At 36.7% G+C, this 12,087-nt stretch overlaps 3 protein-coding genes across 3 annotated transcripts in view; 1 reads left to right on the forward strand and 2 right to left on the reverse strand.

Moving 5' to 3' along the window:
• LOC108579799 (Bardet-Biedl syndrome 2 protein homolog) overlaps positions 1 to 2,402 on the reverse strand; it is a 3,350-nt gene extending 948 nt beyond the window's left edge. Inside the window, exons 1-9 of the mRNA XM_017943409.1 lie at positions 2,178 to 2,402; positions 1,977 to 2,096; positions 1,727 to 1,915; positions 1,469 to 1,651; positions 1,156 to 1,378; positions 849 to 1,060; positions 583 to 753; positions 404 to 508; positions 7 to 264 (exon numbers count right to left, since the gene is read on the reverse strand). Coding sequence (XP_017798898.1) covers positions 7 to 264; positions 404 to 508; positions 583 to 753; positions 849 to 1,060; positions 1,156 to 1,378; positions 1,469 to 1,651; positions 1,727 to 1,915; positions 1,977 to 2,096; positions 2,178 to 2,402 — 1,686 coding nt within the window. The remainder of the gene's footprint in view (positions 1 to 6; positions 265 to 403; positions 509 to 582; positions 754 to 848; positions 1,061 to 1,155; positions 1,379 to 1,468; positions 1,652 to 1,726; positions 1,916 to 1,976; positions 2,097 to 2,177) is intronic.
• A 413-nt stretch (positions 2,403 to 2,815) lies between these two features.
• On the reverse strand, positions 2,816 to 3,817 carry LOC108579790 (ER membrane protein complex subunit 10). The gene is made up of 4 exons (XM_017943399.1): positions 3,669 to 3,817; positions 3,330 to 3,593; positions 2,993 to 3,259; positions 2,816 to 2,914 (listed from the first exon to the last, which is right to left on the reverse strand). Exons 1-4 carry the CDS (start codon positions 3,726 to 3,728, stop codon positions 2,816 to 2,818), a joined length of 690 nt encoding a protein of 229 aa, XP_017798888.1. The 5' UTR covers positions 3,729 to 3,817.
• A 672-nt stretch (positions 3,818 to 4,489) lies between these two features.
• LOC108579775 (mitotic spindle assembly checkpoint protein MAD1) lies at positions 4,490 to 7,851 on the forward strand. Its single transcript, XM_017943382.1, has 7 exons — positions 4,490 to 4,694; positions 4,835 to 5,101; positions 5,187 to 5,417; positions 5,497 to 5,933; positions 6,022 to 6,474; positions 7,034 to 7,332; positions 7,499 to 7,851. Exons 2-7 carry the CDS (start codon positions 4,835 to 4,837, stop codon positions 7,849 to 7,851), a joined length of 2,040 nt encoding a protein of 679 aa, XP_017798871.1. The 5' UTR covers positions 4,490 to 4,694.
• The last annotated feature ends 4,236 nt before the right edge of the window (positions 7,852 to 12,087 follow it).

Below are 12,087 nucleotides of genomic sequence, written 5' to 3' on the forward strand. Positions count from 1 at the left end.
CCAAACTTCAGAAGACACCTCTCTCAGCCCCAAGTACAAGGCCAACGATTGAATAATGTCACCAGCAAACGTGGAATCATCTGTTTGGATGGTGACTTTTCCATTTGAGTCCGCTATGAAGCAATGAAACTTGTTGTCTCTCATTCCTAGAAGCCACATTTCAATGCCTCCGTGGTTTTGTCTATCTTCGTTAACTTCAAATTCCTCCGGAAGGATGAGACTTTGGTTCAGCCAGAGAGCGATTCTTTGAGGCCTTTCTGCCAGCTAATTAAGCAGAGACGAATGTCTCATATTCACAGAAACGGTCCGTCTCAATTGACTTTACAAGTGGCTATCACCACGGACACACTAAAAGTCTCCGTTAATATTACTATGTTAGGTAATCAATTTATTAATTAAATACCTCGGTTGTAACGCCACTTTTCCCGAAATCCCCCGGAATTTGTACAGGCCGTTTGATAACTTCGTACATACAAAATCTAGGCAATTGACGAGTCATCTCGAACACCTACATATTTAATCAGACAAGAATATTGCAACAAGATTTTCATTTATAAAAGTCTTCGAATTTATTTCTGGTACCTGCAACAAATCTGAGCCAGCTGGACCAACGCACACTTTCACGTGCATGTCCACTGGGATGTTTTTTGGAGGACGAAGCTCTACTTCGAGTTCCCCTCTAGGCCTACTAGGATGGACAACCAGAGTTTCTCCATCGAATACACCTTCGGTGAAAACTATAGCACAGTAAATCTAAATACGATAAACGTTAACATCAAATTTGTAGTATTTTAAAAGTGGTAGAAAGATATGAAGAAAGGATTTTATACAGTGACTAAATGACTCACAAGTAATCCAGGCCCTGAAGCAAGACCAACACGAGCAGCGCCCGCAGATGTCATCAAATTAACAGCCAATTTCGTTCCTTGGTACATACTAGGCAGAGACGTGGCTCTCTGTCTGAGCTCCATTTGAAGTATCTGCTTTTTTGCCAATAATTCACGCATAGCTTCGCCAGGTTCTGGAGTATCCATCGTAGAACCGGAACCATACCCACGTACTGAATTTAACAAGTATTAAAATTTTTAAATATTAAAATTTTCAAATATTCAAATATTTCAATTAAGCGAAGTTAAGCGAAACATTCTGCTCTACCTTCTCCAGTAGAAGACACCACGACTAAATCAGATTTACCAATTCTCCTATAATCAGCTTCCACAATTCCAGCTACTCCAGCGGATAATTGAATTTTAAATATTACTTCGCCTGTATTGCTCGACCTCGCGTCCACTTTTCCATTATTCCAGCCAGTTATGACTTCCAGTGTACCGTCTCCGTTCAAATCGAAGCTCCTAGTAACCACCACTCTGTGCTTCGACTGAAAAATTGATCGAATCGATCATTTCTATGACTTCAGTTCAATCATTAACTTTCTTCTGGATTACTTTATTCTTAGATTTGGACAGACCTTAACACGCCATAGTCTTTGTGCCATTTCGTAGACGCCAAGAGTGCCATTCCCGACTGAATAAACGAATCGTCTGTTAGGAAGTCCGGTTAAAGTGGTAATTGCGGCTGTTTCCTTGGTTTCCCAGAGAATATTGTCTTCTTTATGTACTTTTATTTCGAAATCCTTTGTCCCAGTGACCAGCTAAACATTTTGGTATAACTAAAGAATGATTTATGGTAGTTAGAGATGTAAGAACATTTTTTAAATAAAGTTTACCTCATTCTCGTCGTCTCCATCAAAGTCAAAGATAGCTAAAGAGCTGACTACACCTCCTACCACTGTCCAGAATACATCTGTGCCTTGAGAATCTAAAATTGTTACAGAACAATTGCCACCAACAATGGCAACCTGATTGGGGAACCAGCCTAACTTGCCAATGATAATACATCTTGCACCATCAGACATCTGATTAAGAAAATTATTTTATTTTATTGTGTATTTTGTATGTTTAATTTTATTTAAGTACCTCCTTATAAAAAATATCAGAGTTGTCTTCAATGTGGAATGCCAGGACATGAGTTGCAGTTCCAATTAGAAGAACATCTCTTTCATCATCGTTAAATTTACCAGTGCTCAATGCTGTGATCTAATTATGCATAGAAATATTAATTATTGTTTATGTGTAATTTTGGATTTAATAAAAATATATTTTTTTAGTTAATCATACCTCAGTTCCTATTTGAAGTTCTGCAAGTTCACCGCTCCATGATAATTTTCTATCAGCCTGCTCATGATCATGACCGGTTATTTGTGGTTGCCTGTGAGGGCTGTGGACCAAAATATTTCCACCATACGTTGCAGCTGCTAAACAAGCGTGAGAGCCGTCAAATTTCCCGGAAGTGACAAGGCCGGGCTCCACGTGTTTCTGAATATTCAGAGAAAACGCTGCCATTTTAAGGTCAGCTTGAATGATTATACATATTCTAATGGATAATGACAACTGCCTGTGGTTCTACTTATTGGGTGGTGGACTATTGATTTTTTCCTGGTTTACCTGTGAACTTTACCTGCTATACTGAACTATACATGCTGATGCTATATAGTTGTAGTTGTTGACTTTGAAAATAAAGTACAGTGTAATATATTAATGGAAATTACATTGTGTATGGTTTATTTTATTAATATACATTTTAAATGGTAAAATGGTAAAGTAGGAGATAATCAAAGCACTTTAATTAAATCATAGAATTTATTCAGAAGGTACAATTATAGTTTTTTACAATTGTAATTATGCAAATGCACTGTATATTTATAAATAAACGTTTCGCACACAAACACACTTGGAGACACCACATACACTCCGTATTACTGTCTTTGGGTATTACCACCTGCTGCTCCACCAGCTTCTGGATTTGTTGCAGATGATAGAACAACAAAGATCAATGCAGGAACAATGTACATCCACTGAAATATAAAAACAAAAATGTATAAGTTATATAGAAGACTAAGATATATTAGTGCCATTTAAATAAAAGAACTTACATATTTTGCAAAGATAGATCTATTGTCTTTGGCTTCTCCTCTTTCTCTTGCTTCTCTCTCACGTTCAAGCTTCTGGATATATGTGGCAGTATCTGGAATTGGTCCACCATCAGGGTATTTAACAATAACATTGGTTGTCCACATGTTTGTAAAGGGTCTGTCCATGATACAAGGACCAGGTGATGATATACTAATAGCTATTGGTTCGGCTGCACTATCTAGCCAAATTGTAATAACATCTTCAAGATCAGAACCAAGAAGATAGCACTGTAAATAGAAAGAAAGATCATAAATAACATGTAGGTACAAGTTTACATAATGAAAGAAATATAATTACCGCAGGTACAGAAGTTAGAAATGTTATTTCACTACTCGAAGAGGTACGGGCTACTGCCATAAGTCTGTATTTGCCATTGTGTCTGGCAAGGTTCTGTAATTCACTTATATCAGGCTGTAACAATCCTTTTTGTCCAACAACCGGGGCACCACTACGGACACTGGATACCGTGATATTACCTCGTTCTATAAAAATGGGATTTGGCTCGTTGTTAAACGCGTGCAATAATTTTAAATGCAGCCAGCCGTCATAATCAAGTTCGTTCTGAAATTTCATGGAACATTTCGTTAAAACGTGGTACAATATTAAAAGTCATCATAAATTCGAAATTATACTAACCCCACAAACTAATGACGATATGCTGATTAATAAACTTATACAGAAATATAATACACGCATTATTAAAATTATTTATCTACTATGATACAAAAAAAAAATCAAATCGATCTCATTTTATAACATTAAGGTGTTTTACGATTTATTTATCAAACAATACCAACAGAATGTACGAGTTTCCGCACTGCGGCTCAATTGATTTGACAGTCAGTGTGCTGGCATTTAAAAGATGAAATTATTTATATTATTATGCATTTATTAATTAGTTCTACTGAGTCTCATTAAATTTGAATTATATTCAAATTTTATTTCTCTAAAATTATTTAAAAAACTCATTGGTTTCAATGTTAGGCAGTGTATAACATACAATAGTTTCCGTAATTTCTTTTTCTTTTTATTGGCCACATTCTAGTAAATATTTCAGGTGTGAAATAAAGCAGTATACCGCTCTAACCAATCATTTCAGCACATTATATAGTGTATAATGTAACCACGCCCACTATCATTCTTTGGGGATTATTTTTAACACAAATATAAAAATATCTTATAAAAGGATTTGCAAGTGTAAATGCTAAACAATGTTTCTTCGCTATAGTTCTATATAAAAATAGATTGATTCACATATGGTATGTAAAAAATATATTATAGTAACTTTAGTACCCAAGATGCACTAGCTATGGTACATTCAACATAACTTTTTGAGACATCATCGGTGTTGATTCATCCCCATCATATTGTATGCTGCTATGCATTTGTGGTGCTGCTATGTTGTTTATCGAAAGTATCAGAAGCAGTAATGTTACTTAAATTTTGCAAAACTAATAATTCTGTGAAAAGTGTAGGGACAGAACATTATATAGTGTCGCAAGAATTATAATTCTAGTTAACTGAACAGTGTATAGTAAATGTACCTTACATAAAATAAACGATATATCTCAATGCATGTTTATGTACCAAAATTGTAATCGAGTAAAGTCTGTTCTAGTGTTTGAATTTTCTTGTAATAACAGCGCAGTATAATTTATCAAGGTAAGCGCAATTAATAATGTACACTAATTTTTATTACAATATACATATAAATATATAATAAATGTGATAGAGATATTTTAATCATCATCTATTTATCATGTATTTCTTTAGTTGCAATGTGAATACTTTTTGTTTTACAGATGGATGATAAAGATCCAACAAGTGTCATCAAAATGATAAAGGATTTAAGATCAGGATCTGAAGCATATCGTAAAAGTACTAGTAGTACTATGTCCCTGAGGTTATCAGGAACTACATTTCCATCACCAATATTTAATGACCCGGAGGGATGTTGCATTTCACCTAAAAGACCAAGATTGGATGAATCTAGTAATTCTACTTTAAATAGAAGCGAAACAGATAATGTTCCAGGTAGTCCTTGGGAATGGAGAAGACTAAAAGGAGAGGTAATATATATTTTATTGTTTTTCAAGTTGCAAATACTTGTTGAAATGGAGTGTATTGGAAAACCTCTACATTTGTTGCATTTAGGTTGTGTCCTTAAGGACAAGGTTGTCTCATCAGGAGGCTGCTGTGCAGCAGCTTCATAAAATACGTAGACAAATGGAAGAGGTTTTTGAGAAGGAGAAAGGTATTTTGGAAATGCAAGTGGAACAGGATAAGCAAACTATCAAGCAACTGGAAGTACGGCTTGATATTTCACGCAGAACAGTTCAGGAGGCACAGGTTGCACAGGCTGCTGCAGAAAAAGAATTGTTTCAGGTACAGTTTTTATTGAACTGCACTAATTATTTTTAAGTTATTCTATTTTTATGTCTAATGCATGAATTTTGATTTACAGGTAAAAACGAATTTGGAGCAAAAAACTATGTCACTAATGAATGAAAATGCAAAGCTGACGGAAGATCTCAAACAAGCATCTGTGCAAGATACCACACCAGTGAAAAAAGATGTTACTGATGTATCAGACTCGCAGTTGACACTCAAAACAGCGCAAACGAGAATAGCACAGTTAGAAGAAAAATTGAAGGAGTATCAGGCAAAACAGCAAGAAATGGAATTGCAAAACGTGGAATTGCAAAGTACAAAAATAAAGCTTGAAAGGTTGGAATCAGAAAGGGCGCAGTGGGAGGAAGGAAAATTGTTATCGGCAAGAGCAGCGAGGGCGAATGACCTTGAGAAAGAACTTAGCATCGCAAAGGAGACTATCATGTCGTTAAGGGAATCTGTTCGAGGAAAATTACTTTTAGAAGAACAAATGGCTAATGTAATGAAAAGGTACTTATTTCTATCAGTTCCATGATTTACATAACCATAAATTTGGCCATATACCTTTCTTGCTATAAGTTCTTTTGCTATTTTACAGACTAGAACATACAGAAAGTGTGGAGCAACAGGTAGCCACACTGGAGGGAAAAATGACGGAACTTTCGTTGCGTTTATGCGAGTACGAATCTATCGGGATCACTGGAGGACCATCTGTTCTGAAACGCGAATTAAATCGACTACAACAAGCGGAATTAGTCTTAAAAGCGGAAGAAGGTCAGCTCAGATCAAAATTAGATGCTGCATTGAGGGAGTCCGCATTATTATCGAAGAACTACGAGGAAGCCAAAAAATTAGCCACAGACGTAACAGCATCAAAGGAAAAATTGAACAAATTAGTGAGCAGGTTGCAGAAGAAGATGATTCTTGTCACGAGGGAGAGGGACAGTTATAGACAACAGTTGGACTTATATGAGAAAGAAATTACAGTGGATAGCAATACCGCGATAACCGAAAGGATTCCTGTGTTGGAACGTACGATAGACACCTATAGGTAATTTCCAATTTTATCTGAAAATTGTTTCTTTAACACGTTAAGCGCCAAGCCTGTTTTGTCTTCCTTTTCGTTTAGCCCGCGATATCCGATTTCACCGATATGTCGGGATGAAGAAATTCCAAGTAGCAGTACTGTAAATATACATCAAATATCTTGTCACAAACTGCAACAAAAAACTGGAAGAGTGTCTAAAGTTCGAAGATATTGTACAAAATGCTACGAAGATAATGCAGCACGATTTGGACGAGATATTGCCAGAAAGTTGACAAAACAAGTTATAACATTCTGTGAAACCTGCAAAGGACAACCATTTTTTTGTATATCGTGTTATAATATTACTCATTAAAATTTTTTTTTGGTAACAAGTAATATTTAGGTACATTCTTTTATGATCTCCAAATTATTTAAAATTTATTAATAGAAGAATATAATTTTTTATATTTACCGACTGACGCGGTCCGAACGGGGAGAGTATAGTGTCAGTCACCGGTGACTGACATGGCGCTTAACGTGTTAAATGTTTTAACATGGTTACTGAAGAGATTCGTGATTTCAGAGAATTAGTTGCCAAATTAGAATCAGATCTTCAAACGGCAGAGGGTCATCTCCAAGCGGAAGAGTGTAATAAATTACGCGAGGAAATCAAGCGATTGAAGGGTGAATTGGAACATCGAGCGTTAAAGGGTGATTTCAATTGCAACGCAAGAGTGCTACATTTCACAATGAACCCCGCTGCTATCGCGGAACAACTGGCGGAAGAGAAGCAAAAGGCCCTGTTATGCGAATTGGAGGAGCTGAGAGCAAAAGTAGCACAGGGTGGAGCCAATACAACAGCATCCTCCCTTCAAGTACAAGGTAATCACCTTTTTCTTTTTTTTTTTACTGCATGTTGAGAAGGAAAAATCAAACAAATCTTTATATATATATCTTAACAAACTATTGTTTTTGACAATGTCTACGAAAGCAGCTTACACAAATTTTTTCTACTAATCTTTACACCCTATTTTCCTTTTATATTTAGAAATAACGGAGCTTAAACAGACTCACGAGATCAAAATAGCCCGCCTCAAGGAGGCTTTCAAGGCTTCGTCGCAGGAGTATCGACAAGCTTGTTATCAATTGTTCGGCTGGAGGGTAGACAGGACAAAAGAGGGTCGATACAAGTTGTCTAGTCAATACGCGGAATCACCAGAGGATTTTCTGTTTTTCCACATTGGAGAGGAAGGAGTAGATCTTCTGGAGACGGCGTTCTCTGCAACGTTAGGCTCGTTGGTCGAGCAACATCTGCAACGACAACACAGTGTGCCCATGTTCCTGAACGCTGTACAAACAGACCTGTTCAATCAGCAGACTATGACAAACGTTATGAGCTGATTCTTCTAATTGTCGTTGACGTCAAATGAAACTTTCACGTACCATATCTGGCAAAAGAGAGGTGAGGCTACTTCTAAAAAATTATGTAACTTTATTATCGATCAGTTTATTATCAGTTTTTATCGATCCTTTATTATTTTTTCATATACATTGAAATATTCTTTGACAAATTTCCGAAGGTATTCTTACATTAAAGACTCTTCAGTTACGAAAGTAGAGATAAAATTTTATGAATTAAGTTAGACATTTTTTTACTTTCACATTTAATCAACGATTAATAGATGTTCTTATCGTTTATAGCAGACTTTCTATCTGAGGAGTAGGAACACAATGTAAAGATTGTTTATTATTTACTTAAAGAGATGGAAAATTATAGTAGACGATTCTTTACCTCTATTCTGTTCTTTTATTGCCAGATCTTGTGCGTGCAGTGAGAATAAATCGTCGAATAACGTTTGCTCGTTACGTTAACGTGTATTTTCAGTACTCTTATCGATCAATGGGGATAATCAATAAATTATGCCATACAGTTTTTTATCCTAACCAATTTCTCTCTTCCATCTAAGTTTAAGCGTGTTCATTTTGACCGATCCTAATTAAGCTTCGAAAATTTTCTTGCGATTTCACATCTCATGGTTGTACCGATATCGTCGAACCGTTAGATATTTCGTTAATTCCTGGTGTCCGAAATGAAACACCAATTACGGTCAACGGCGCGAGGCTAATCCGGCAACTGCACTATCATTATTCGCTTTACTTATCACAGAAACCAGTCGATTCGAATTCGCAATTATTTGTAATAGCGTTGCCAGGTTAATAACTTCGTTACCGCGATTTGACCATTTTGTATCCAACGTAATTGCTAACAGAAGAATACTCACGTATTTGAAACTTTCCGAATTTTTCCTCTGGAAGTTCATCAGTCTTTATATTCTAAATCGATACTTTCACCAATATTGAGAAAATAGTTTTCAGACGTTCCTTTATTCTCATGCAGATATTTCTCTGATATAGTGTTAAGTAATCGAATTATAAGAGTATTCCTTCTTCGTAGAATTGTAACACAATATAGTTAAAAAAATCACAAATTAAATAGTAAATATCATTTCCAAAAATAAATCTAAAGTAACGGAAGGGTTGAATAAATGATACAAGTAATTGAAAATTAAATTTCTCTCTTATAATTAAAATTTCCTGGAGGATTTCTTTCATATTTTCGAATTTGCGGTTGGCCTAATCTCTCTGCCTCGGACAGAAGATTCGTGGTCACTGGTCCAGTCCCATTAAGTCGAAGCTAGTTTGACCATTGTGGCGACCCAGTACTTAACGCGAGAAACAGCGGCGCTCCTCTATAACTTAGGGATTTCCGGTTGAAACTTTAGTTTCTGTCTATGTGCCCGAATGGGTTGACTCAAGGCAGACAATGTTAATCTTGCGTCCAATTTCGTCAGTACACGGAACTAGAAACTTCGATGAAAGAATCACTTTGTCAAGGTGCGCGGACTCGCTCGTACGTCTGCTTGCCTTTACCTCTATTTCGTGCAAATTTTGACGATTAACAAACAATGAACTACCATATGAACGAATAGAACTCATTACGATCAAGCTTAACGACAGAAGGTAAATTTTAACGTTGCTTAGTATAGCGATAGTTGAACGTGTGTCGACAATTAAGTTTATTTTTGCTAATTATTTTCTTTGGAGGTAGACAACTATTTTTATAAGAATTGACGTTGGAAAAGTGTAATTTCAAGTATTGTATCGAATTTTCTTTGGAATATTTTTAACACAGTTTTCCTGTTTTGAGTTAATTTAAATAACACCAGGTATGTGAAAGAGAAACATTCCTTGTTTTTTTAAATCTTCATTTTGAAAATTTAAGTATTGAAATTTTCTTTCTTCGAAAATATTTTCCACGTATTTCTGCAGAGTTCCAGAAAAAAGAATAAAATTTCAGTGGAAATAACTCTCACCACTTTTTCTAAATATTCGAAACCATCATTTTGCTTTAAAAATTCGAACACAGAATTAAAAAAGACGAGGATAATTCTCAAGTTAAGCTCCAGTTAAAATAATTCTTAATATTCACGAAAGGCCAGAAAAATTCTCAAAATATCGACTTTCGTTTGCGAAACAGCGTTCGAATTTCTACATTTCATACATTCCATTCAAATTTACGATCACTTAAAGTCAACAATTCCCAATTTCTCCCTCTATATGCACCTTTCCCTCTACCTGCATTTCTTTCCATCACATTTTCCGCGAATAATTGCACCTTCGTCATTCCTTGTGACTCGTAGAACGATACCGGAAGAACCATAAATTCGACCATCTCCCACCACCCTCCTTTGTGCTCGATAAATTCGAACACAGAATAAAAGACCCTCTTCGCACACATTCACCAAACTTTCTATACGAAAAGTTGCAGTTCACCTAATGTATACTTAACGTTCCCTGGTGCAGGAGACGAACGTACCCAAACGCTTACAAATGACGTCACAACGATGCAAACACGCAAAAAAAGAAGAAAAGAAAAAAAAACCCCGGAAGAGTAATTCCTCCTGGAGGACCCGGTGAAAATCGTTCATCTCAATTATGTCGCGGTTTCACCGGGTCCTGGGGGCAATTTTTCGAATTCTTATCGCGTGAGAGAAATGCCATGCTACTCTGCGTTTATGGCAGAGGATCGCATGAACCATTCCCATGGGATCCGTTACCAGGCTGTTCCTGTAACCCTACGTGTCTGCGAGAAGGACGGGAGTTCCCCGCGGAACGATTCCAATTGCATTGTCTCGCGAAGAAAGGCTACGGGGGTGGCCAGTCTTCATTAGCCGGGCCAGAGCAACCCCCGTAAAACTTATGGTAGTCGGAGTTGAACGCGTACGATAGACTTGTCTCCGCGTGTTTATTATTGCACGAGGTAAATAATCGAGGAGTGGCGTGCAAAAGGGAATGGTAGCGTGTAATAATTCAAGTATGAGATCTCCTGTGTTGCAACGGTGTCTTTGAGAAATTTTTCTTCCGGTTCAGAGCTCACAGAGGTTCGTTTAGTGATCCGTTTGTGGGATTGTCCTTAAGTATTGCATATACTATTCGTTGCATAAATAATTAATAGCAGTGTGTGGAGAGAATGTGATTTAAGTTTCTAGTATACGGGGTGTTCCAGTATTAAGCAATATAGCATTCCATTTAAAAAAATTAAAGTGACTTTGAAATTTTCACCGTCCTAGCATGTACAAAAAAAAAATAGTTACACCACATAACGTCCCCCTCCATACCAAACAACTTTTGTTGAAACATTTTGTTCGTAATATCAGTTCCTTAAAAGATATTTCACTGTATAGAGATAAAACAGACACCCTGTATACCCTTTTCCTATAACGTGAATTGTTTTAACAGTTGCAGTGTGGTCTTTTAATTTTTTAAATTCGCAGTATTACGGTAAATAGACTATGTGTTTTCATGGAAGTGTTAATTGAAAATTTTACAATTGCTACAGTCGATCATGAACGCTTTGTGAACGCAGCACTTTTGTATTTTTGTGGAACATAGGAACTCGTTGTGCCTTACTTCCTTGTGTTATTATAAATCCACAGTACAATGCACGCATAAATAGTGTATATACTGGTAAATAACACTAAATAAGTCCCAAAATAATCGTTTTTATTTTACGATGAAAAAACATAAAAATCACTCCTTTATACTTTATCTTTCGTATTCCACAACACTGATTTTTCTTCATAGAGAGTGATTAAATCGGTGATTTCATTTCTCCACTAATTTTTTTTCCTGACCTTTTTTTCTCGTACGAGAGTTCTGTAAAGAATACAAAACTCCTTCCTGTTTGCAAAGCAACTGTTTATTCGAGTCGTAACTCTCAGAGAGTTGAGCTATACTCTCGACAGTCAAGCTCAGGGGTAGTGTCTACTCGCGAGAGATACTCTCGAGAGCAACTCGCGATAGTTTTACTCTCAAAAGGACAGTGGTTTGAATTTAAAAGAGGCGCGTCTTTTTACCGTGATCGGCGTGTGTCCGCCGAGCGGCGTTGGGAGCGGCGATCGCGCATGCGTCGAGCGAAAAAAAGTATGGCGTATGGGCGCGTCTTTTTACCGTAATCGGCGTGTGTCCGCCGAGCGGCGTTGGGAGCGGCGATCGCGCATGCGCCGAGCGAAAAAAAGTATGGCGTATTGTATTGTATTAAGACCACGTGCGTGGCGTTTGTTCTCGGTTTTGCCA

The sequence above is a fragment of the Habropoda laboriosa genome, unplaced genomic scaffold, assembly GCF_001263275.1.
Source record: "Habropoda laboriosa isolate 0110345459 unplaced genomic scaffold, ASM126327v1 scaffold72, whole genome shotgun sequence".
Classification (NCBI taxonomy): Eukaryota; Metazoa; Arthropoda; class Insecta; order Hymenoptera; family Apidae; genus Habropoda; species Habropoda laboriosa.

Excerpts from the sequence above, each read along its gene's own strand:
- LOC108579790 (XM_017943399.1), bottom strand. The coding sequence starts at position 3,728 with ATGCGTGTATTATATTTCTGTATAAGTTTATTAATCAGCATATCGTCA. Across the intron at positions 3,594-3,668 it reads TATCGTCATTAGTTTGTGGG|AACGAACTTGATTATGACGG; the intron begins GTTAGTATAATT and ends ATGAAATTTCAG. Across the intron at positions 3,260-3,329 it reads TTCTAACTTCTGTACCTGCG|TGCTATCTTCTTGGTTCTGA; the intron begins GTAATTATATTT and ends TTCTATTTACAG.
- LOC108579775 (XM_017943382.1), top strand. The coding sequence starts at position 4,835 with ATGGATGATAAAGATCCAACAAGTGTCATCAAAATGATAAAGGATTTA. Across the intron at positions 6,475-7,033 it reads CGTACGATAGACACCTATAG|AGAATTAGTTGCCAAATTAG; the intron begins GTAATTTCCAAT and ends TCGTGATTTCAG. Across the intron at positions 7,333-7,498 it reads ATCCTCCCTTCAAGTACAAG|AAATAACGGAGCTTAAACAG; the intron begins GTAATCACCTTT and ends TTTTATATTTAG.